Genomic DNA, 27756 nt, shown 5'->3' with positions numbered 1-27756 from the left:
CAACTCTGCAAATGTTATGCCCAATTTACACTCAAAAACCTGAGGCACCGAGAGGTTTTACTGCATTTTCATAACAGCACACAGCTTTTAAGTGGGGAAGCCAGAATTCTAACCCTTTCTCAGTCTGTTTCCAATAATCATACTTTTTCAACAAAACACTGCTTCATTAATAATTACCTAATATTTTAAAGTATTTACATAATGCCTGGTGATTTGTGGAAGCATAAAATTAAGAATAAAGTTAGTCTTTTAAAAAATATGTAAATGACAAAATGACAACTCTGAGTTTAATTCTGATACCTAATAAACTTAATTTTGAAAAGCACATACGCTTGAAACTTCTCTATAAAATTCTCCTTCAGATTCAGGCAATGGGATTAATTCATGGAGGTCAAAGTCCTTTGCATGTATCAGTAAAAGGAGCTTCTTGGTTGAAAACTAATGTAACTGAGCAGGACCCTATGGGGCCTTCCAGGGATAGACCATTCATTCCCTCATATCCTCCACTGTAGCTCCTCTCTGAAGTACCTAGATAATAATATCTGATGCACACTTCTGGGGTTGTTTTATAGATGCTAAAACTACCACCAAATAGAAGAAATTAACTACTTGACAAGCATGAGCATGTAGCCCCCAGACCTACTGGTGCCTAAGGATTGATAACATTAACCCCTGTTACGTCACCAACAACCAGTCAGAGAATTGTGTGTGAGTTGATCACATACCCTGGGACACCCTTCCCTCACCTTGCCTTTCAAAATGTTTTGCTGAAACACTTCAGGGAGTTCAGGGGTTTTTGAGCATGAGCCACCCATTCTCCTTGTGTGGTACCTTTACAATAAATGCTGCACTTTCCTTCACCACAACCCAGTGGCAGTAGATTGGCTTTACTGCACACAGGTGAGTGGACCCAAGTTTGGTTCAGTAACACTAAGAGAAGTCATATTCATATAGAACAGTATTTTATACAGTTTAAAACTCATCTTTTTCATGGACATTCTGATATTTCAATGGTTCCAGTAAAAACAAGGTCTTGGGTTTTTTTTTTCTGATTTCAGAGAAGAATGTTTTTTAAAAACTTAAATCCTCAAAAAGATAATCCAAGAAGACTCACTTGAAAATAACTAATCTTCTATTTAGAGATATATCACAGGTATGATACCAGTATTAAATTACTCTGTATTTCAAATTTTGGGGGTGTTTGAATATTACTCTGTTTTAATGTATAAATTCTACTAGCCAAAGTTTCAGTAATACCTACTTTTAAACTCATTTATATATTATATATTTCTACAGGGCAAGTACCATGTCTTCTTTGTATCTCCAGCCTAATATATACTATCTGTATTCAGTGAGTGATTAATTTAAACCTTAGTACTTATTTTCTAACTGCTTTACAATCATTAGTTATTTATCTTAACATCTCCCTAAGAGAGTGAACTCAAGTGAACTCAATAACAAACTTGCAAATGAAATACTGAAACGGAAACTCAGATGACACTGGAAAACCAACTTCTCATGCATGGTAACTAATTTTAAAATGATTATTCCTAAAGAGAATCAACCTTTATCACATTTTAAAATCATTAAATGTAATTATCAGTATGACTTAGTATATGAGATTACTGATTATAATCACTTAAATGTAGCTTTAAATTTTTTCAGTAGGCTCTAAAGCTATTAGCAAATACTTTAACTCCATCTAAAGGCATTTTATAATTCAGTTAAAACAATTATATTTTTCTTCCCAGCTTAAGGGTTAATATACAAAGGTTTACTCAGCCATCATGTTATTAAGCAAACTACAATAAATTCTTGATAACAAAGTTAACTATTAACCTTTAAAAAGGATTTACTTTTAGATTATGAGTCAACAGGGAGGCAAAGAAGGAGATAAACTATATATGGCAATGACAAATGCAACTTCAACTGACTAAGGGACAAAAAACAAAGAACTGATCATTCTAGAATAAAGACTTCCTAATATGCCCTCTAGTTATTTTCAGCACCCCACGACAAAGCTAACAGCTACTCTAGAAACTTGGGATTACCACCTATCTACAAGGGGGGAAAAAAAATTCACCAGACAACTAAAAAAAAATCTGATCACATTCTCAGACCTAATGTCCCTCTAACTTGTATGTTTGCAATGACTGGTTTATTCTAAAATCAATCCCTGCCATGTTTTTCTTATTGCTTACCATTCTTTTCTTCACTTCTAGGGAAACCTGAAGAAATCAAGTTCACAGTAGGTATTTAAATATGGCAATAGAGGCAAATACATCATTAGCCAGAGAAGAATAAAACTTGAAAAACTTTTAAAAAGCACTTTAGCTTCACTCCAGAGTCTGATTAATAAAAACTAAATGCTTTCAATAACAACTTGGTTTAAGAAATATGTGCATCTGGCCTAAAAGATTTTAGTTACCCATTTTCTACTGACGTAATATGTTCAGATGCTTGTGTTTCATTTCTTAATCATCAGTCTTGAAACAGAATATGAAACACTTGCACATCCTGTGACTCTGCCCCTTCTCAAAAGGCAGTAATCCCTGTCAAAATTGATCTCAAATAAAGCACTTACGTGAATACGTAAAGTCTATTTAAAACCCTGTATTTAATAGAAATAATCACATCCAATGTATCTGGTTTAAGATTTCCATATTTAAGGGAGAAATCTGTCATCAGCAGATGTTTAAAAAACTTTACCAGATACTTCAGAAGAGACTTAACAGACCCAGAAACCACTGGCAATCTGGGTGAAGAAAATGCCAAAGTTATACACTGAGAAGGTATATTAATTAATGATTTAAAATACTTTCAACTTTCCCCTAAAAAAACTATTCCTCTCAGTTCTGCTCCAAACAGTAAAGCCCAGATAATTAACATATTTGTGATACATATACTCTAAAGGGTTGAGATGCAGCTAAGAATTTAGCCCAGGGGTTAATAATGCCAGAAGTAAAAATGTTCCACAAAGCATTTTTATTTCCACTGACAAAGAAAGGGAATAAAAGGAACCAAGTGACTTCAAGTGATAAATGGCAGAAAACTGGCTTTTTATAGTTTGTTCTGGCTACATTTGTCACAGAAGGCTTAAAATTCAAAGTATCTAGTTTCAGGTCATTTTCAAAGTCCCAAAGACATCCCCATTCCCACCCACAAGCATCATTACAGATACACTGGTAACACGATGGAAGTAGGCAAGCAGAGGCCACATGTCAAAAAATTAAAAAACTTGTGAGCCAGACTTAGATAACAAGGAAAAGAGCAGCAGTAACTCTCCTCCCGTTCACGCAAGGAGTAAATAGGTCCCTTTTATTCTTCTCCAACCTACATCTATAGGGGTGCCCCTCCCCATTCCTTGATAACCAACCTCTCATGTTCCATTAGATCCAAAGATTTTCCTCCCTTTCCCTCCTCCCATCTATTTTCTTCCCTTCATTCCATCTCTAACCAATTTAGTTTTCTGCTGAATGACATCTTTTTTCTCCAAATTCCCTAATCTTCCCCCTTCTCCTTCTTTTTCGTTTTCTGTTTACCTATCTGCGTTTCTAATTTCATTTGGCAGGGCTTTGGGGGATGGGGGTGGTGATACACATTCTGAATGATCAAAGAAATTTTTTGTTCAAATAGTGAAAAAAAGTTAAACAACTGAATGTGGCCCTCTAATTTCCCTAATATATCATCTGCACAATACATGCCTATTTCCTAGTAATGCTGCTCCTCATACATGAGAGCTGAAAGAGGTTTATTATTCATAAATGAGTTTACTCAAATAAAAATAAGTTGATAAACAATTGAATACATGGACTCATCTAGGGCTATCATCTAAATCAGCATCTCCCAATGTTTATTTCCTAAAGCAAGAGTCCAACAAGGTACTCAACACACACGCACAAATAATGGTTCCATGGTCATATCACAAAGCACATGAGGCTCTTAAAGAAGTCTAAGAAATTCTGAAATGAAGAAACTTATTTAATTTTATTATCCCACTGTTCCCAAACTTAAGCTAATGAACTTTTTTTTCTACAACACCTAGTAATACCCCACAGAACACGCATTTAAGAAATGTTAATCCTAACCGTTGATTAAAATATACCATGCAAAGTAGTATAGTTAATCTTATAGTCTAAACAGTTTTAAAACGTTACTGCATTTTGAAAAACCAAAAATGAATTTCCACAGAAAATAATTACCAACTTGCCAGGTGAAAAGTGACTCACTTTAAATATCACATGTATATTCACCCTACCTAGGCTACCTAGGTTCATTTAAAAATTAGGCTGTAATCACCACTCCTGATTTTTTCTGAAGGGGAGAATAAAAAGTAATATTTTCTTTAAAGTCAAATGTATCATATGGAATAGAATCTTTTACAAATATTAAGACCTAAGATTGTTCTCATTTTTCCCTCATTCATTTTCATGTTTGATCTTTTTCTCAAGTGGGAGAAAAGAATGGGATATTATTTGTTACAAAGTCAAATGAATACAAGAGCATGTTATATACGGACTTAATACACAGAGATGTTATATACGGACTTTTCTGAAGGTATATTATACAATAATAGAAAATATGAAAAATGAAAATATGTCACTTTTCCCTTTAAGGTGTACTACAAATTATTTACTTCACAGGTTTTAAAGAGCATATTTTAAAGTACACACATTTTACCTGAAAGCTCCGTAAAGTGGTCTGTACCAACAGACAAATGAACAAGGAGTAAAAAGCAAGAACCACAGGATACTCAATCCAAAATCAACCCCTCTTGGAGGATCAACACAAAACCAAGCCAAGCATCCGAAGATATTTAGAAACAGTGTTACAGCATGGACTGTGGAATCAAAAAACAAAATAGAAAAGAAATGTTTACATTCAATTTATGTGTTCATTCAACAAAAATTATAAATGAAAAAATACTTCCTAAGAGCAAGTGTATTCTACCCCATGTTTCCATTTAGTATTTTTCAAAACATTGTTGCTATTTCTTACATGTCTGATTTGAAAACAGAGTATTCACAGGTAGAAGAGTCCTAATACATGCACTGTTTGGCAAAAATTCTTTTGGCCCTCTCCTAATGGGCAATTACACAGCTAAACCAGAGACGCACAACCTTAAGGGGTTCTCCCCTGGGAAGGAAACATGTGATGACCTGTGATGTGTCTCTTGACTCAAGGCCCAAGCAGAAAAATAGTGGCTGCCAGGAAAAGAACCGGGACTTGAGAGGAAAAAGATCCTACACTCAGAACTATAATTTTTACAGAATGGGGCTGCAGGCTCCTCGCAGTGTGAACTACACAAGAGAAGAGGAAATAGAGACGTGCCCTGCGCAATCTCACTGTAACATTTTTAAGCAATAAAATTAATTCGAATCATTGGACTAAAAATACTAACACAGCAGAAACTTCCAGTGACTATACAGTCAATCTATAAGGATTATTAACTCATCTTCATAAAGCTGTCCACTTTTTAAGGTCCTGGGATTAAAAACAATGTTCTGGTAGGGGATTACACTAATTTAAAAAAAAAAAAAAGAAGTTTACTATGATGCACTTTACCTGCTGTGGCAGATCTTTCTTTTCGTTAACACAAATAGATCTTGGCAAATTCTTCCTGTACTGTTAGTAATTACTTTCCCTGACAGACCAAAACCCAAAAATCTGAGTAACATCTAAGGACACCATGATCCTAAAGAACAACATTTACCCATTATAATTAATAACTTTTTAAAGAATTTTTTTAATTTATTCACAGGCTGAATTTATTACAAGAAAGAAATTATTTCAAAAAGTTAAAATACTGTTTAATGTAAACTACCAATACAATAAAAATATACAAGCCACTACTTTAATTAAAAATAACAAAGGGAAAACCAAGTGCATGTAAATTTTAAAAATCAACATACATTAAAAAAAACTTTAAAATCTCTTTAAATTATTAATCAAATAAAATTAATACTTAATGAAACAAGGTATAAACACATTCTAGGATGCCTCTAAATTTGCTCTCATCTAACAACCAGATAAACACACAAACTCCACAGAAGGAGAAAGAGCTCCAGAGGAGGAATGAAAACACCTGGGTTATAGTGATATAATATCGAGCTAATCAACCTCTGTGCATTTCAATTTTTCAGCAGGAGAAATGCAGGAGGCTCTTCCAGCTTTAAAATTCCACCCCATTCTACTACACAGGAAAGACTTACTTATTCCCATTAGGATTTCTAACTCATGAAAGCTAGCTTACTAATAAATTTACTCAAAATCCTTCACCTCGAAATAAAAGTAGTTCTGTTAAGGGCTTAAAAACAGAATTCAAGAGATTGTGAGATATTATTCTGTAATATTAAATGGCATCCAATTGCCTAAAAAAGTTTTAAATGTTCAGAACATTCTAACTCAAATTTCAACCTCCAAAGAAATAACTTTTCAAGGTTTATCTCCTAATCTGTTTAAGAAAAAAAAGACAGACTATATCGGTATAAGTATTTTAAAGTTCACAAAAATTCTTCCAAGTACAGATAAAAATATCAATTAAATTTTGTGTAATCTATTAAAATTTTTTCTATATGTGTTTTCATAGTAACCAACAACCATGATCAATAATAGGTCATTTGTTTGTACCCCAATGAAGAGGAAGCATCTAGGCCTACTTACTAAACAATCAGTACACTTACATAGAGATCAAAAAACACATAGAAAGGCAAGGTAATGTGAAATGCATGATTCTATGTTGCTAATTTCAATCCAATTCCAATCCACTTGGTGGATTCCAAGTGTAGGTAAAACACTAAAGAAAATTTTAGGCCATTTCATTTACATGATTTCCAAGTTGAATGACCCTCCTTCTTATAAAATTTCAATTTGCTTTATTAAGCACTCAAATCTGGTATTAGTGGACCTAAATTCGCAACTGTCACTAGAATCTAAATTTGCAACTATTACTCTTCTTGCTAAGTTCTGCATTACAATATAGATACCTAAAATAAACAAATTTAGGACAATATATTATCTTCCTCACTAAGTGGTCTTTAATGTAGCTGGATATTTTTCTTTCTCTTTAAATTCAAGAGTATACTCAAAGAGGTTGAGATTCATTTCATAGCGGTATTTCTAATTGCTTCAGTTCCTTTAGAGTGAAAATTATTTGCTTCAAGTAAGGTAACTTTGAAACCATAACTTCATCATATTTGGGTTTAAAATGTAAATTACTTCTTTATTTTGGTACTTTGTAGGTGGTATAACATGGAAATCTAGACGCTGGGATCTAGAGTCAAGCTATCCAACCCCAACCTTACTTGCTGTGTAATCTTGGACAAGTTACCTCAAATTCTCTAAGCTTTAGTTTCCCAATCTATAATACTAGATAATATAGTAGCTGCTTCATAACATGGTTAAGAGTTAATAACATAATGTATATAAAGTGATTAGTTCTGTGCCTGGCACAAAGTATTGATAAATCCTCCATAAATGTTATCTCTTGTTATAATTATTAGTACAATGTGAAAGCATCAGTCAACTCCAAAATCAGTAACAAGATGACACTTCTTGAAAATAATTTATTAAAACAACCTATATTCTATGAAATTTAGAGATAGTGCTGAACTAGCACTAGATCCTACTTTGTTCCAGGTAATGCTTCTTCAAATTGGAACCTTAACTGGATGGAATCTTGAGCCCTCTTTGAATAGTTAACAGATCTGCAAACTGAATAGGGCTAGGAAAAACTGTAGCCAACTATATTATTTCTAAGAACCTCAGAAAGTTATATATTTCTAAGACAAAACAGACCTATTTTGAAACAATCAGCATTGGTAAAGCAGTTAACCATTCAGTTAAAATTAATCATCTTCCCCATTCAATCTCTATTTACTAAATTCCTTATAGAATTTTCTTCCAACACCCATCTCCCCCATTTAAAGTGTTTTTTCACTAAAGTCAAAGAACTTATACTTAAAATGTGAGGCCAATTTCTGCTCATTAAGAAAATAATTATTTTATAATCTACATATATTTTATGATTTATTGATTAAATAAGAGTTGTTTAATATGGACATATATGAAATCAAAACCTTTAAAAATAAAAATATGTAATACTACTGACACTCAGGATTAACCAAAGAAATCAGATTAACAACATAACTCAAAAGAAACTAAGAGTTAAAAATGTACTATCCATAAGGAATCATTTCTCATATTCCAAAGCAGTTTCACAAATGTGAAGAATACTCCTAAAAGATTTTGAGGAAAATGATCTCATATATTTGGTGGAGGGAGGCTCCCTAATCATACAGTAAGAACATACAAATTTCCTCCAATGAGAGTTTACTCCACAATGTGTCCATTAACCCAGCAACTGTGCAGATGAGAAGTCATGACAGCTACCTCTCCTACTGACACAATGATGTTAAATGGGGCTGAGACTGCTGTTTGGAATAAAAATGCAACAGAATAAGTGGGAATTCTGTGTACATACAAAAAACTGGTAAAAGGTTGACATTTAGTTTGAATATTCCATGTGTCATAATTATATTCAAAGCAATGTGAACATCACAGCCTAAAATGTATGTCCTAACGTTCTATTTAATGAAACATCCTATATTAATTAGGCACTTCCAATAATAAAAGTATTCCTCACCACTTGAAAATGAAAAGTAAATTGTGCTCAAAGCTCTAAGAAAAATAGTTTATAATATTTCAATATTTTATGCCCCTTTTAAAAAGTCATAATGCTTTAATAGCCTTCATTTGCATAAAAATCATATGAGTAATTTTTTCAAAGCAAATATTGCCTCGATAACATTTTGCAGGGAGAAAGGATCATTGAAAATTCTACTGTATGATAGGGAAGTCCTTTCCTCAAAAGAATGCCAGTTCTCAATATATAGGTCTTCCTCAGCTAAGAACTTAGATTGTCACATAGTATACAATTTTGACATACCTAAATACAACATGATTCACTCAAAATTAAAATATCTATAGGAAAAGACCAACTTATGATACTACCCTTATATGAGTTTTAAAAATGTAGATTTTGAGAATAAAATATAAACTTTTTCAAATAAATATATAATTTGTTCTATACTCACACATCCATAAGTAGTACATAATCTTTACTGTCTTTTGGAATTCCACAGGAATGTCTACAGAAAAATCCTGATAGAAACAAGGTCCCACAGGAAAATTGTCAGGAAGAGGTGGCCAATTGTTTTTTCTGCCTGCAAATAAAAAAACAAAGTTATTTATATAAGGACAAATATGTGCTATTCTTTTTGCATGTAATTATTTGTTTCATAATAAAGAAGAATATTATCTATTCTTTTAATAGGTGTTTCAAAAATATAACACTGTATCTCTACATTCCTACAACTCTGAAAACCAAGCTTTTTATTTTTAAAACTTTTCCCAAAATATCAATTTAGAACTCATTACATGGTAAAATAATTTTCCAGTGTCATACCACTTATGTAAGTTGAAACAAGAAAAGAAAAAAGAGCACAGGGACATATCCTGTGACTCTGCCCTAAAAAGAGATTTATTTCAAAGTCCCAAGACTCTGGCTCTCACATGAAGGCCATGAAGTTTTTAAGTCCCTACAGATTTCCTCCTCCACGTCTTCAATTTTTAAATATAACTCCTAACGCATGTGGAGAGGGAAGACCAGCTTCTGAATCTTTCAAAGTTTTCTACTGTTAACTCCATAAAGAAACATAAGATAACCAGTACCAAAGAATCAAATTTGGAAATCTCCAAGTCTGAAAAAAATAATGTCCAAAAGACACATGTAAGAAAAGCATAAAACTATGTGAAAATACAAAACAGTCATGAGAAAGAAGCTGAGGAATTATAGCACCTTCAAAAACCTAGAGAAAAAACAAATTCCATGTGTAAGGAGAGAAAATGTGTCTATTTAAAGAAACTAGACTGAAAATAAGGCTTGGGAAGTGGTGTGGGGAAATAAAAAACTAAAATTAAAGAAGTCAAAACATTGAAAACAGAGAGTAAAAATAGCGCTTAAAGGCCATTTTCTCATTTTAGATATTATATCCCACACTTACAAAGATTAGATTTTACATACTTTTTCATAGACCAGGAAATTCTTCATAGTGGGAAAAAAGCGTCCTCTATTTCTGATTCTTCCCAACATGTCTCCACTGTTTTATCATTCTTTTCAAACTACATGTTGTTCTTTCATTTCTCATACAAGTCTCATACTACTCGAGAAGCAGAGAATAGTAGTAAAGAACAAAGGCTCTGAAACTATCAATAGAAGCTCCTAGACACTTACTGGCTAGGAGGGCTTGGGCAACTTATCCAACCTGCTGAAGACTTTGTTTCTACATCTGTAAAGTGAGAAGAACTCAGCACCCTTCACAGAATTGTACTGAGGATGAAATGAGCTAACGGATGAAAAGTACTTAAGTGTATAACATACGGCAAGTCTCTTAATTTACCACACTTCATAACTACTTCATTTACTAAAACATCTCTCACAGAAGTAATTTGTATTAGTCAAAGCTAAGGGAACAGGACAGATTTTCGTTACATGTATTTCAGAAATATTGATCTCAATTAAACCTCTAGTTTCTCCTTTCACAGATGCTGTCTCTGATGTTGGAAGCAAGAAAATGGCCCAGGATAAATGTGTCCTCCTGAGGCCCTAGACTTACACATTCTAGGTTAAGGAAGAAATAGTTCAGTATCACTGAATGTTATCACTGTCCTAACATTGTCACTCCATCACTATCCAGACATACTCACAATGACTTGTCTAGTTCTCTCATCGCTTCTTACCCAGACACTTGCTAGCTTTCCCTAAGCTACTCCCTTGAAGTGACCTTTGGTAGTCACAGCCTGAATGAATTTCATAGGACATAATCAAAATTCACCACTTACTTATTTCTTCGGCATCATCAGAATACCCCAGGCTTCCTAGAGTCACCTCACCACAGACGCTTTTTTTTTTTTTTTAAACTTGGTTTGACATATACGGATATACTTGTGAGGACAGGGGCAGATTAATTTGAAACTGGTCTGAATAAACCAGAAGTTAAGAGTTAAATGCAGTCAAACATAGGGCACACTCCCATGTGCTCATAAAGCTTTAACAGACCGAGGTAAAGGCCCAAGAGCAGAATCAAAGACTCCTGACCTTACAATAAACCAAAATCATCATATTTGCATTCAGAGGCTAACACTGTTCTAATCAAAACACTATGTAAATCAGCCAAGATCAGAGAGCCACAGAGCATCAGGTAGAAAATCTGCCATATCTGACCTCCTTGCTAGAATAACAGGGTAGAGCTTTATATCCACAAACCAAATGATCTAGAGCTAGTGCAAAAGCTTAAAATTTTAAAGAATTTTAAAGTTATTTTTATTTGAAATTTCTTTGGATATTACCATGTTGACTGAGATTTTGCATTTCTCGTTCTCGACGATCTAATTCTGCTGCTTTTCTTTCTAGTTCTTCCTGGCGTTTAAGAAGTTCAGCTTGGGCCAAGGCATGCTCCTAAACAAAAAATAAGGGAATACATTGTCAGAAGTATAAAATACAGCAACATTTCTACTTCTGCTTCTACTATACTCCTACTTCTCTACTATGCTAGAAACCTAATTCAAATGCTCTTTCCACAATATAGGAATTCACTAAAGATTACAGTTTCAGAAAATATTATGGAAATATTTCGCCCATTTTGGCCTTTTGGTTATGAAAACCCACGGTAGAAATGTTGGGCCCATTAGGACAAGAAAAAATTCTGTCAGTAAAAGCAGTTAAAATTCTAAGGTAGGACTTGAGGACACAGGGAGGGGTAAGGGTAAGCTGAGATGAAGTGAGAGTTGCATGGACTTATATATACATTACCAAATGTAAAATAGATAGCTAGTGGGAAGGAGCCGCATAGCACAGGGAGATCAGCTCGGTGCTTTGTGACCACTTAGACGGGTGGGATAAGGAGGGTGGGAGGGAGACGCAAGAGGGAGGAGATATGGGGATATATGTATATGTATAGCTGATTCACTTTGTTATACAGCAGAAACTAACACACCATTGTAAAGCAATTATACTCCAATAAAGATGTTAAAAAAAATCGTAAGGTAATTGGGAAAATGAAATTAAGGTGAACTCTGTGCCTAAACGAGAGTGAGGGACTGAGACAAAGAGAACAGCTGAGGAAAACAGACAGATGGAGAAAAGGGCAACTGAATTGGCTCTTATGAATTGGGTTAAATGGTACATAAGGTTCCCAATGCAGGAATATTATATAATATCTTATATTTTATAAGATAATGAAGTGAAAGGAGGATATGGTTAAGAAATTCTGGTTTATAACTCCATCTGACTTTACGTAATACCAGGCATCCTATTCATCTCCTTTTTTCTTGGTATTTTTGCCACCTCCTACTTCCTACCACTGTGCTTTGCTTAGCCATCATAACTCTCTTCCAATAATATCTATTGATATATCATTGTTACTTTAATGGAATTGTGCATTAAAACGTGAGACCAAAAGCAATAAAAATTTCTCTACATAAATTATACACCAAGATGATGAATGAATTCAATAACTGCTAATAATGGAGTAAAGCAAATGCTATAAGCTGAAAAAGAGGTATGAGTATTACAGGATTGAGAAGCAAGCTAAACCAGACTCAAAAGTGAGTTAAAAATTAAACAATAAGGAATGCACTATACAAAGAATTATTCTGCTCTACAGGATACAAAATTAATGCACAGAAATCTCTGGCATTCCTATACACTAAGGATGAAAAATCTGAAAGTGAAATCAAGAAAACACTTCCATTTACCATTGCAACAAAAAGAATAAAATACCTAGGAATAAACCTACCTAAGGAGACAAAAGACCTGTATGCAGAAAATTATAAGACACTGATGAAAGAAATTAAAAATGATACAAATAGATGGAGAGATATACCATGTTCTTGGATTGGAAGAATCAACATTGTGAAAATGACTCTACTACCCAAAGCAATCTACAGATTCAATGCAATCCCTATGAAACTACCACTGGCATTTTTCACAGAACTAGAACAAAAAATCTCACAATTTGTATGGAAACACAAAAGACCCCGAATAGCCAAAGCAATTTTGAGAACGAAAAATGGAGCTGGAGGAATCAGGCTCCCTGACTTCAGACTATACTACAAAGCTACAGTAATCAAGACAGTATGGTACTGGCACAAAAACAGAAATATAGATCAATGGAACAGGATAGAAAGCCCAGAGATAAACCCACGCACATATGGTCACCTTATCTTTGACAAAGGAGGCAGAAATGTACAGTGGAGAAAGGACAGCCTATTCAATAAGTGGTGCTGGGAAAACTGGACAGCTACATGTAAAAGTATGAGATTAGATCACTCCCTAACACCATACACAAAAATAAGCTCAAAATGGATTAAAGACCTAAATGTAAGGCCAGAAACTATCAAACTCTTAGAGGAAAACATAGGCAGAACACTCTATGACATAAATCACAGCAAGATCCTTTTTGACCCACCTCCTAGAGAAATGGAAATAAAAACAAAAGTAAACAAATGGGACCTAATGAAACTTAAAAGCTTTTGCGCAGCAAAGGAAACCATAAAGAAGACCAAAAGACAACCCTCAGAATGGGAGAAAATATTTGCAAATGAAGCAACTGACAAAGGATTAATCTCCAAAATTTATAAGCAGCTCATGCAGCTTAATAACAAAAGAACAAACAACCCAATCCAAAAATGGGCAGAAGACCTAAATAGACATTTCTCCAAAGAAGATATACAGAGTGCCAACAAACACATGAAAGAATGCTCAACATCACTAATCATTAGAGAAATGCAAATCAAAACTACAATGAGATATCATCTCACACCAGTCAGAATGGCCATCATCAAAAAATCTAGAAACAATAAATGCTGGAGAGGGTGTGGAGAAAAGGGAACCCTCTTACACTGTTGGTGGGAATGTAAATTGATACAGCCACTGTGGAGAACAGTATGGAGGTTCCTTAAAAAGCTACAGATAGAACTACCATATGACCCAGCAATCCCACTACTGGGCATATACCCTGAGAAAACCATAATTCAAAAAGAGTCATGTACCAAAATGTTCATTGCAGCTCTATTTACAATAGCCCAGAGATGGAAACAACCTAAGTGTCCATCATCGGATGAATGGATAAAGAAGATGTGGCACATATATACAATGGAATATTACTTAGCCATAAAAAGAGACGAAATTGAGCTATTTGTAATGAGGTGGATAGACCTAGAGTCTGTCATACAGAGTGAAGTAAGTCAGAAAGAGAGAGACAAATACCGTATGCTAACACATATATATGGAATTTAAGAAAAAAAAAATGTCATGAAAAACCTAGGGGTGAAACAGGAATAAAGACACAGACTTACTAGAGAATGGACTTGAGGCTATGAGGAGGGGGAAGGGTAAACGGTGACAAAGCAATAAAGAGGCATGGACATGTATACACTACCAAACGTAAGGTAGATAGCTAGTGGGAAGCAGCCGCATAGCACAGGGAGATCAGCTCGGTGCTGTGTGACCGCCTGGAGGGGTGGGATAGGGAGGGTGGGAGGGAGGGTGACGCAAGCGGGAAGAGATATGGGAACATATGTATATATATAACTGATTCATTTTGTTGTGAAGCTGAAACTAACATACCATTGTAAAGCAATTATGCTCCAATAAAGATGTTTAAAAACAATAAAAAAAATAAAATAAAAAAAAAATAATAAAACCACAAAAAAAAAAAAAAAAAAAGAATTATTCTGCTCTGAAAGCAAATGTTATTGATATTGTAATTTCCAATATGCATTTACACATGTAACATGAACTAACCTTTGCAATCTGTGTATAAGCCGGATGTTCCTCTGTTGGTTTCATTATTGCTGGTTGTGTACTGGGTACATTAGGCATTTTCACATTGCCCGGTGGAGGCTAGGAAGATTAAGAAAAGGACAAATTACATAACATAGAAATCCAACTTCAACTTCTTTCAAAAAGTGTAACACTAATAAAAACCAAAGTGGCAAGAACTGCCTCACTTCCTCCCCTGAATTCTCATAATCCAGTGTGCAGTAAAGAGCTAGTGAAGCTCTTCATCTCCATTTTCTCAAGCTCACTCACTTCTTAACTCTTCAATGTGGCTGCTACCTCTGACACGACACTGTTAGCACTCTCCTCCAGAACACTATGCATTCAAGACAAAACAAAACGAAAACAAAAAACCTTCAAGTATGTTTTTTTAGTAAAATACAGATAGCACCAAACTGAAGAATTTACACCAAGGTTAACTGTCAACTAGGCTGTCAACTCTTCCCACCTAACAAAGCTATGTGCCAGTGCCCTTAAAAAGTAAATAGGAGAGGTCCTGGCAGAACCCCACTAATACTCCTTGAAAAGAATAAGAGGGGAGACATTAGGGAGATGGAAAATAAACTGCACAACCTCCACTTTGCCAGTGACGATCAACAGTACGTGAAAGTAGCTGCAAGTTCAAAAAGTAGGTAGATATCTACAAATCCATCAAAGGGGAATTGGTTAAATTACTATATATATATATATACAATGCAGTCATCAAAAGGAATTAGTTAGTTCTACAGGAGGATGCCCTTTTAAATACTAAATGAAATAAAGCCAACTACAGAACAGCATGCATATGACCAAATTTTTTTCTTTTATGAACACACATTTGTATATGTCCAGAAAAATCTCTGGGATGTCTTAGCAAACTATCAAAGGGATTTGCACCTTTTGCTTTATACACTTCTCTATTAATTCCCTTCTCTCCCCATTATACTATTTTTTTCAGTTAGAAAATAATTTTAAGCATTCTTTAAAATGGCCGTAAGAAAAATAGGACAAGAAGAAAGGGAAAGGAAAAGAAAAGAAAAAAAAAGAGAGAGAAAACATACAAGCAAGCAGCTGCAAAGGGAAGTTCAAAGATCAGAAGAACTATTAAAGTCAGAAGACACCACCAATGCAGCTTGATTTTATTCTGACACAGCAAACAGCAGCCCTGAAAAGGAAGCCAGACACAACCAAAGATAGAAATGGAGTACAGCTGATTCTAAAATTCATATGGAAATGCCAAGAGCTAAGAATAGGTCAAACAATTCTCAAGAAGAGTAAGGTAGGCAAACCTATAATATCAAGACTTAATATAGTAATAAACAGTGTGGTACAGATGCCAAAGATAAGAAATATACCAATAAACAGTAGGGAAACAGAAACAAACCCCCCAAAACTTGATACCCAACAGAGGTCCACCACAAAACAGTGGAGAAATAATGTATTAGTCAATAAATGGTTCTGAGATAACTGGTTAACCAGATGGAACAATTAAACTAGATTTCCTACTTAACATTACATACAAAAATAAATTCCAGGTGGATGAATGACTTAAAAGTGAAAAAGCAAACTTTAAGCACTTTTAGGAAAAAAATATACATGAATATTTTCGTGAACTCAGGGTACATAAGAGCTTCTCAAATATAAGCTATAGAAATCTTTGTGTATCCTATCTATGATGTATCCCAAGTACCTAAAACGGTGCCTGGAACACAGTAAATGATCAATAAGTATTTGTAAAATTAAGGTTAGCAAGCACATAAACCATAAAGTTAAGATTGTTATTAAATTTCAGTATAGTTGAATCTGTCAAAGTGAAAAGTCAAATAACAGACTAGGAAAAATTGGTTATAATAGCTTTAACAAAAAGTATTGCTACTCAGAATACAGGAAGAACTGTTACAAATCCATAAAAATACAAACTACTAATAGGAAAATGGGCAAAATATCTGAACAGGCAAAACAAAGAAGAGAAAACAGGAATGGCCAATAAACATAGGAACTAATGGTTCAACCTCACTAGTAATCAAGAAATATAAAAAAACAGTGACATATCACTCATATCACTCATCACTGTATATACACAATGATGATGTATATAAAAATTAAAGCATATGATCAAGACAGTTTTTCAAATCAGTGGGAAAAGAAAAGATATCAATAAATGGTGCTGGGACAATTATTTAAATGTTTGGGAGAAAAAAAAATCAGATCCCATATCTTAACAATTTATTTGGAATAAACTCCAAATGGATTAAAGTTCAATGCAAAAAGAAAAAAACAAGGAAACTATAAAGATATTAGAAATAATACAGTACATAGAATATAGATGACTGGACTTCCCTGGTGGGGCAGTGGTTAAGAATCCGCCTGCCAATGCAGGGGACACGGGTTTGAACCCTGGTCCAGGAAGATCCCACATGCCGCGGAGCAACTAAGCCCGTGTGCCACAACTACTGAGCACTCTAGAGCCTGTGAACCACAACTACTGAGCCCACATGCCACAACTACTGAAGCCTGTGTGCCTAGAGCCCGTGCTCCGCAACAAGAGAAGCCACCTCAATGAGAAGCCCGTACACCGCAACAAAGAGTAGCCCCCGCTCACCGCAACTAGAAGAAAGCCCACGCACAGCAACGAAGACCCAACGCAGCCAAAAATAAAATTAATTTAAAAATTTATAAAAACAAAAAATATATTCAAAATGTCAACCTCACCAGTAATCAAAGAAATTCAACTTTCACCTAATTTATTTTTTAAATGGTTATTACCATAATACTACTACCACATTTTGGGAAAGATGTGGTAAAATGGGCATTTCTCACACACTGATAATGGGAATATAAACTAGTTCATATAATAATTCTGGAGCACAATTTGACATCATGTTTAAGAGGCATTTAAGTATTTATACCCTATGACCCATAAATAGCTACTCTTTTCTTTTTTTATAAATATATATATATATATATTTTTTTTTGGCTGTATTGGGTCTTCATTGCTGCGTGCGGGCTTTCTCTAGTTGCAGCAAGCGGGGGCTACTCTTCGTTGCAGTGCACAGGCTTCTCACTGCATTGGCTCCTCTTGTTGTGGAGCACGGGCTCTAGACACGCGGGCTTCAGTAGTTGTGGCACACGGGCTCAGTAGTTGTGGCTCGCGGGCTCTAGAGCGCAGGCTCAGTAGTTGTGGCACATGGGCTTAGTTGCTCTGCAGCATGTGGGATCTTCCCGGACCAGGGCTTGAACCCGTGTCCCCTACATTGGCAGGCGGATTGTTAACCACTGCGCCACCAGGGAAGCCCCATAAATAGCTACTCTTAAAAAATATACAGAAATAATCCAAGGTTTGCACAAATGTGTGTATGCCAAAGTACTCCCTACAGCATTATTTGTAAAAGCAAAAAAAAAGTTAGAAATACCCCCAAATGTCCAACGGTAGATAAAATATAGACAAATTAAATTATGATCCACCCATAGGAGAATATATTATGCAGCTATTTAAAAGTTTTGAAAGAATATGAAATGGGGAAAGCTTGTATCAGTTATAAGTTATGGGACTTCCCTGGTGGTCCAGTGATTAAGAATCCGCCTTCCAATGCAGGGGACGTGGGTTTGATCCCTGGTCGGGGAACTAAGATCCCACATGCCGTGGGGCAACTAAGCCCGCGTGCCGCTACTGAGCATGCGAGTCACACCTAGAGAGCCCACATGCCACAACTACAGAGCCCATGCACTCCGGAGCCCGCGCACCACAACTAGAGAGCCCGCGTGCTGCAACTACTGAGTACAACTACTGAGCCCGCGTGCCACAACTAGAGAGAAGCTGCGCACCACAACAAAAGATCCAGCATGCCACAACCAAGACCCCATGCAGCCAAAAATAAAATACATAAAAAAATTATGTTATTAAACAAAATTGTATATACAGTATAATCCCAATTTTTTATTTTAAAATGTATCAATATGTTAACAGTGATTGTTGCTGAATAGTGGGATGTAAAGCTTTTTCTTGTATTTTTATCTCCACTATAATTTTTATCACCGAAAGAACTGTAAATTCTCTATTCCAACTGCCTGTTCTCCCACTCCAATATTTCATATTAATAGGCAGAAAAACTGAAGCTGATCAATCCTAACTATTCTCCAACTAGAAAATCATGGCCCGAAAGTATCACTCTCTTGGTTTAAATAAGTGGCAACAACAAAACAATGACCGAATAAAACACCTGGCAAAGTTAGTTGGGCAGCACACTTCAGGAAAAGCACACAGAAATGACTCAAGAATTCACCCAGCTGAAACCATACTACAAATTCTTTACTGCTTTAAGTAACAAATGAAGTATTAAGTATGAAGAATTACCAGATAAGAATGAAGGCTAGTTTAGAGCTAGTATTTGATATATTCGAGGTAATAGTTGCTTGTGGTATAGCAATCATGAGAATTATTGGAGAAGCACAAATCTCTAATACCACTGATATTAACCTGATAGCTGACAATTTCTTCAAATTTGCCAGTGCAAGCAAAATCTCTGTCCAGCTCTGGAACCCAGTATTTTCATCAGCCACAACATCCATGATTAGCCACCTCAAGCCAAGTATAGCTCTTGTCATAATGATTAAAGACCTATTCTAATGATGGCTCCAAATTCTTTTCCAACTTTTCACTTCTGCACATATGAACAAAAAGAAAATTAAAACAATCCACTAAACACTTCCATTTATGGCAACACAGCAGACCACACATCTGTAATGACACCCCTGATACTTAGTACCTAAAAATGCTGAATCAAATTTCATTTAAATAATATTGTAAATACATGACTAAGCTGATAGGAAATCCTGAGAGGGCAGAAAGTAGGAAAAACCACGAATCCGAAGAAGAGCCTTGATGCCATACCACTAACAAAATCACCAGGATTCAATAAGCTGGAGACCAAGCTTGGGAGCCCGTATAAGGTAAAATCAATCTGTGATCACCGCATAAAGCCAGGACTTCCTAAAAAGCAACATTCTCAGTGGATAAGCAGAAAAGCAGCTTCACAGAAAGAAACAGTATGAATACTTGCCTGTCTTGCCCTTGACTCTGGATAGGGAAGGAGAAAAAAAAAAAAAAGAAAGAAAGAAATCTTCCCTGAGAACTCCTAATCATAAACCTACCACCTTGCAGACTTGGGGCCCGGTTTTACACTACCAATACAGATAAAATATTCCAGTTGAAATTTTCATTTCCAGATATCCCAGGTTGGTAGTGACCTCAAGTACCTGGCAAAAGTAGAGGAACACACTTTAAAACCAGGCTTCAGGGCTTCCCTGGTGGCGCAGGGGTTAAGAATCCGCCTGCCAATGCAGGGGACATGGGTTCAAGCCCTGGTCCAGGAAGATCCCACAAGCCGCGGAGCAGCTAAGCCCGTGCACCACAACTACTGAGCCTGTGCTCTAGAGCCTGCGGGCCACAGCTACTGAGCCCACGTGCCATAACTACTAAAGCTCGTGCACCTAGAGCCCGTGTTCTGCAACGAGAAGCCACCGCAATGAGAAGCCCGCGCACCGCAACGAAGAGTAGCCCCTGCTCGCCGCAACTCGAGAAAGCCTCCGCACAGCAACAAAGACCCAATGCAGCCAAAAATAATAAATAAAAATTAAAAAACAAAAAAATACCAGGCTTCAAAGAATTTTCACAGCTCAAGTTCCAAGTAACATTGGCTCATGACTTAAACACAGAAGGAAGCAAGCCACCATGAGCAAGGATCCACAGATATACAAACTACAAAGTAAAATCAGAGATACTGGAATTATCAGATACAAAATATAAAATAGATATGCTTAATAAAGAAATAAAAGAAGGTAATAAACGCATGACTAGGCAACAAGAGACTATAAGAATTGACCAAATATCTTTTAAAATGATACAAATGGAACTTACAGAAATGAAAACTATAATAATTAGAATTATAAATTTAATAGACAAGTGTGAAACAGCAGACTACACAAAGATGAAGAGATAATTAGGGAAACAGAAGTGTGTCTAAAGAAACCACACAGGTTGTAGAGAACGTACCTGAGGACACGGCAGGGAGGGGAGGCTGGGAAGAAGTGAGAGAGTAGTAGTGACATATATACACTACCATGTGTAAAACAGATAGCTAGTGGGAAGCTGCTGCATAGCACAGGGAGATTAGCTCAGTGCTTTGTGAGCCCCTAGAGAGGTGGGATGGGGAGAGCGGGAGGGAGGTTCAGGAAGGAGGGGATATATGTATACATGTGGCTGATTCACTCTGTTGTACAGCAGAGACTAGCGTGACATTGTGGGGCGGTTATAATCCAATAAAGATGTAAAAAACAAAAAAAAAGGAGAAAAAGAAAGAAACTGCACAGAATGTAGCAGAAAGATGAAAAAAAGGAAAGTACGAGAGCTTAAGAGAAATGAGAATAGAGTGAGAAGGTACAATTGAGAGCTCCACAGGAAGCAAACAGAGAATGAGGGAGAGTCAGTGTTCAGAGGGAATGTGAGGACACTGATTCTCAGACTCCAAACTCCAAAACCCAAACCAGATGTTTTAAAAGTTAACACCTAGGCACACTATAGTGAAAGAGCAAATCCTAAGTATGAGCGATCTTAAAGAGAAAGGGGGTGTGACCAAGATGGGAGAGGAGGAAGACCTTCAGCTCACCTCCTCCTACGAGCTTCACCAAAATTACAACTATTTACAGAGCAGCTACTGATGAAACGACCTGAAGACCAGCAAAGAAGATCTTCTGCAACTAAAGATATAAAGAAGGAGGCACAGCAAGACATGGAGCAGGGGCGGATTCGCAGTATAGTCAAGACCCACACCCCTGTGCAGGCAACCCACAAAGGGGAGGATAATCACAACGCAGAGGTTCTCCACAAGGAGTGAGGTGTCCAAGCCCCACCTCAGGCTCCCCACCCTGGGAGTCCTGCACAGGGAGGACGAGCCCCCTAGAACATCTGGCTTTGAAGGCCAACAGGGCTTGCTTTCAGGAGAGGCAGAGCACTGTAGGAAACGGAGACCCCTCTCTCAAAGGGCTCACACGAAATGTCACCTGCTCTGAGACCCAGGGCAAAAGCAGTCATTGAAAGGAGACTGGGTCGACCCACTTACTTCTTGAAGAGCCTCCCAAGAGAGGGAGGAGGCAGCTGGGTCTCACTCTGGGGACATATCAATAGATGCTGGTGGCAGCCGTTTTGGGGAGTTCATTCTGTCACGAGGACACTGGTGCTGGCAAGCACCATTCTGGAATCTTCTCTCTAGCTTATTAGTGCCAGGACCTGGCCCTGCCCACCAGTAGGCCAGCTGCCATGGGACACAGCCCAGACCACCAGAAGGCCCAGAACCATCAACAGACGAATGGATAGAGAAGATGCAGTACATATATAGAATCAAATATTTCTCAGCCATAAAAAAGAATGAAATCTAGCCATTTGTGATATGGATGGACCTAGAGGCTGGCATGCTAAGTGAAGTGAGTCAGACAGAGGAAGACAAATACAGTATGAGTTCATTTATATGTGGAATCTAAAGAACAAAACAAATGAACAAACATAATAAAATAGAAACAGACTCATGAATACAGAGAACAGCAAGTTGCCAGAGGGGAGGGGGGAGGGGGGAAAACAGAAAAAGGTCAGGGAGATTAAGAGGTCCAAACTTCCAGCTACAAAATATATGAGTCAGGGTATGAAATGTACAGTGTGGGAATATAATCAATAACTATGTAATATCTTTACGTGGTGACAGATGGTAACTAGACTTACTGTGGTGATCATTTAATACTGAACCACTATGTTGCATAACAGGAACTAAAATAGTGTTGTAGGTCAATTATACTTCAAAAACAAACACACAGAAAAAGAGATCAAGTTTGTGGTTACCAGAGGCAGGGGGTGGGGGACAGGGAATTGGATCAAAGTAGTCGAAAGGCACAAACTCCCAGTTGTAAGATAAATAAGCACTAGGGCTGTTATGCACAACATGATGAATATAATTAACACTGCTGTCATGCTATATATGAAAGTTGTTGAGAGTAAATCCTAAGAGTTCTCATCACAAGGAAAAAATTTTTTCTATTTCTTTCATTATGTATCTATATGAGATGAATATTCACTAAACTTGATGTGCTAATTGATGCATGATGTAAGTCAATTTTTTTTTTTTTTTTTTTTTGGCCACACCGCACGCGGGATCTAAGTTCCCTGACCAGGGATTGAACCTGTGCCCCCTACATTGGAAGTGCAGTGTTCTAACGACTGAACCACCAGGGAATTCCCGTAAGTCAAATTATACTGTACACCTTAAATTTATACAGTGGTGTATGTCAATTATATCTCAATAAAACTGGAAGAAAAAGAAGGAAAAAAAAAAGAAAGACACAATACCTATACAAAGGAATGCCAGTAAGACTGAGAGCTATTTTCTCTACAGCAACAGTGGGATCCCAAGTAGAATGTGCCAAACTGATGAGAGAAACTAACTGTCAATGCCGACCTCTAAATCCAGTGAAATTAGCTTTTGAGAACTAAGGTGAAATAATAAATATTTATAAATATTCAAAGAGTTACTACCAACAGACCCTCACTAAAGGAACTTGTACTTTAGTACCAGAAGAAATATTTGAGATGTAAGAAGTGGTATCTTTCTGCCTCACTGGACACTCCTGAGTATATCATCTTCATTTTACACTCATCAAAACTGCAGACACAGAAGGAAGGTCAACCTATCTGTAGAAAAAAAAGAGTACTCTAGTGCACCTAGATGTACTAGAGTAAGACAGGCTCTTCTCCTGACAATCCTGAAACTGTGTCTGTCACTGCTATGGAAGCCCCTGGGAAAAACTTAAAGTATTGAGAAAAGTACAGAAGGTGCAAAGATGGAGACAGAGAAAAAACTTTAGAGAAGCCAGGAGAATAGGAGAGTGACCTCGGGGGCAGAGCTCTGGCCAGAGCAAGGCTGTACGTCCTTCTCCCATGGCGGATGAAATTTCACAAGTTAGGAATAGACTACATTTCTTAAATCTCTATAAAAGTTATACTTTACATGGTTATAATTATTTATATTTTAACACAAATTACATTACTACGTTTGCCTATCTGTGTGGCTTTGGAGAACTCAACCAGGATCAACAGATTAAAAATTATAGTAAGATATATTTTCACTCAATAGAATTAAGAACATTATAACAATCAAAGAAATACAACTACGGAGAGACTTTTCTGTTATATAGTGAGCTCTCTGCATTGGAAGTTCCAAAGGTGTTTCATTATTAAATAAACGAGCATATAATAGCCCTTCGAGGAATGAGAGGGCCACACGTTGTCTTTCTCATGTATACAACAAATATGTTCTCCTTCCTGGTTTTCTTCCATACTCGAAACACCTATTCAAGAAAATTTCTCCTTGCTTTTTCCGGCTCTTTCTCTTCCATCTGTGAACCCATAATGTTTCTAAGTATACCCAGGTCTAAAGCAATTAACGTGTTCCTAGATCTCCTGCAGCAGAAAGCCCTGGTGCTTACTGAAAATGCAAACTCTACGCCCCACTGTGGACATACTGATTCAAAAACTCAGGAGTTGAAGAGAAGGGGTTTGCATTTTCAAGATGGTCACATTTTAAGTAAGCTCTCCAGGGTGATTCTTATACACCCTGAAATTTGAGAACTCCCCTCTGAGGCAACAAAGTTTACAGTTTCTATAAACCACTGTCTATTCTTTCACCTCATCGAGAGACTGCCAAAAGAAACCTTAAACTTTTTGCAGCTTCCACTGACCTTATCAGTCTCTGACAGAGCAGACAGAACTGATTTTGGCTCTGCCTAACACAGATTCCCTTGTTATTAAGGGTGGTGAAAATTAAACGTACTAATGTCAGAATCAGGACAAGTAGAAATAATTTTATCTGAATAGATGACCATTTCAAAACAAGGCTTTTAAAGATTAGAGTAACTGGGGGAGGAGGTAAGTAATAGGAGGAAAGAAGGGCTATACAAGAATGGGCGTTCGCAAATAGAGAAAGGCACATGAAGGAAGAGAGGTGCAGCCAGACATATTTATTCATACATTCAAACATTCATTGATCAACTGCAATGTGCCACAAACAATTACAGACACTTGGGAGACATTAATGAACACAGCAGGCAAACATCCCTACTCTCACGGAGCTTACAATCTAGCAATGGAAGATAAACAATACATATAATAAATACATTATAGAGTATCTTAGAAGGCAGTAAATTTTATGGAACAAAACGGTAAACAGGTCGTGAGTATAAGCTGAGTAGGGATAATTTTACAAAGGTGGTTAAGAAAGCAAATATTTCAGCAAAAACTTTACGGAAGTGAAGAAGTCAGCTTTGCAGCTATCTGGGGGAAGACCATTTAAGGCAGAAGGAACAGCCAATACAAAGTCAGGAGAATGCCTGGCCTAAGGAAGACCAGGGCGCTGGGAAAGAATACACAAAGAAAGAGTGAGGAGATAAGAGTGAGAGATATTAGAGACCAGATTATACGCTATTTTAAGGACTCTTGGTTTTACTGTGGAAAAAAATCAAAAGCTAGTGAAGAGTTCTAAGCAGGAGACTGAAATGATCAACTTTTTTTTTCAAGGTATCACTCTGGCTACTGAGCTGAAAATAGATTAAAGGTGGAAAGAGAGAGAGTAGTAAGAAACCACCGCTGTAGTAATCCAGGCAAGGGATGATGGCAGCTCAAGCCAAGTGGTGGCTATGGAGATAAGGCATCAGATATGTACGTATCTGTAAGGGAGAGCCAACACGATTCCCTGACAGAAATGTGATGTGTAAGGAAATGGAAATAATGAAATACCACCAAGGTTTTGGCCTAAACAACTAACAGGATAGAAATAAGAAAGATTGAAAACGGGCAGGTTTCTAAGGAGGGGGCTCAGTTCAGTACTGGACAAGCTGAATTTGCAGTTTCTAAGACATCCAAGGTAGACATATCTAGCAGGCAGCTGAATACATGAGTGTGGTGTTGAGAGCAGAGTTCTGTGCTGGAGATGTAAATTTGGGAGTCATCAGCACGTAGATGATATTTAAAGCTGTAAGACTGGATGAAATAACCATTTGAGTGGCCATGGATAGAGAAGAGGAGCAAAGCCTAACTCCTGGCACACTCCAATACTGGGGCTGAAGGGGCAGGGAAAGGAGAGAAATCAGCAAAGGAGACGGAGAAGGAAAAACTTAAGTGCTCTGAAAGCCACATGAAAAAAGTTTTCTAAGAATGAGATAGTGATCAACTGTCAGTGCTGATAGATGGAGTAAGACTGCAGTTTTACCACTGGATTTAGCAACGTGGAAGTCATTGGCTACCTTGAAGAGTGTGTTTTGGTGGAGTGTTGGGAGCAAAAGACTTACTGAAATATCTTTTAGGAGAACGGGCTGAGGGGAAAGAGAAGTAGAAAGCTCTTCAGAGGAGTTCTGCAGCAACTGGGAGCAGAGAAAGTTTTTCAATGACAGAGATGTGAGAATTAGACTCGAAAGGGAAGCAAGGTTAACATAAAGTTTTGTTACAAAGTTACAGTAATCAGGACAGTGTGAGACTGGCATAGGCATAGACACAGATCAACAGAGTGGAATTTAGAGTCCCAAAATACGCCCTTACATTAACCATCAATTGATTTTCATCAAGAGTGCCAAAATAATCCAACGCGGAAGAGGAGTCTTTTCAAAAAATGGTGCTAGAACAAGTGGATATCTACATGCAAAAGAAAGAAGCTGGAAACCTATCTCATACCATTCATGAAAATTAATTCAAAATGGATCATAAACCTAAATGTAAGCACTGAAACTTATACAACTCTTAGAAGAAAACTTTGGAGTAAATCTTTATGACCTTCAGTTAGGCAATGGCTTCTTACATATGACACCAAAAACAGAAGCAACCAAAGAAAAAACAGACAAATGTGACACCAAAATTTAAAACTTCTGTGTGTCAAAGAACTCTATCAGGACAGTGAAAAGACACTCCACAGAATCGGAGAAAATACTTGAACAATGCAAGGGTAAGGCACTGATCCTCCACACAGCTGGAAATCCACGTATAACTTTAGAGCCAGCCCTACATATCCGAGGTTCTGCATCGGGGATTCAATTAACCACTGATTGTGCAGTACTGTACTATGTATTTAGTGAAAGGAATTCACATGTATGTGGACTCCCATAGTTCAAACCTGCGTTGTCCAAGGGTCAACTGTATCTGCAAATCACTTATTTCACAAGCGACCTGTATCTAATATCACGTATTCAATATCAAAAAGAAAATCCAATTTTAAAATGAGCCAAGAATCTGGACACTTCTCCAAAGATAACATACGAATGGCCAATAAGCACATGAAAAAAAAATGTTCAACATCATTAACCATCAGGGAAATGCAAACCAAAACCAACAAGGACAGATCACTACACATCCGCTAAGACGGCTGTAAGCAAAAAGTCAGACAATAACAAATTTGGCAAGGATGTGAAGATATTGGAACCCTTCTACACTGCTGCAGCCACTTTGTTAAACAGCCTGGTAGTTCCTCAAAAAGTTAAACATATTATTACCATATGACCCTACCATTCCACTCCTATGTATATATCCAAGAGAAATGAAAACACATGTCCACACAAAAACTAGTACACAAAGGTTCAGAGCAGCCAAAAGTTGGAAACCATGTAACTGCCCATCAACTGATGAATGCATAAATAAAATGTGGTATAAAAAGCCATAAAAAGGAATGAAGTACTGATATATGCCACAACACAGTTGAACCTTGAAAACATTATGCTAAGTAAAAGGACCAGTTGCACAAGACCACACACTTTACGATTCCATTTATATGAAATGTCCATAGTAGGCAAAT

General features: G+C 36.7%; 1 protein-coding gene across 1 annotated transcript in view; it reads right to left on the bottom strand.

The window, feature by feature from the left end:
* Window positions 1-27756, bottom strand: part of SCAMP1 (secretory carrier membrane protein 1) — a 102422-nt gene that overhangs the window by 43705 nt on the left and 30961 nt on the right. The window contains exons 3-6 of the mRNA XM_082651904.1: window positions 14867-14965; window positions 11410-11518; window positions 9096-9224; window positions 4681-4840 (exon numbers count right to left, since the gene is read on the bottom strand). Coding sequence (XP_082508030.1) covers window positions 4681-4840; window positions 9096-9224; window positions 11410-11518; window positions 14867-14965 — 497 coding nt within the window. The remainder of the gene's footprint in view (window positions 1-4680; window positions 4841-9095; window positions 9225-11409; window positions 11519-14866; window positions 14966-27756) is intronic.

Source organism: Grampus griseus (assembly GCF_964374135.1).
Source record: "Grampus griseus genome assembly, chromosome: 3".
In the NCBI taxonomy this organism is placed as follows: domain Eukaryota; kingdom Metazoa; phylum Chordata; class Mammalia; order Artiodactyla; family Delphinidae; genus Grampus; species Grampus griseus.
Note: the sequence above shows the minus strand (reverse complement) of the source record. Positions and strands in the feature narration are given on the sequence as shown.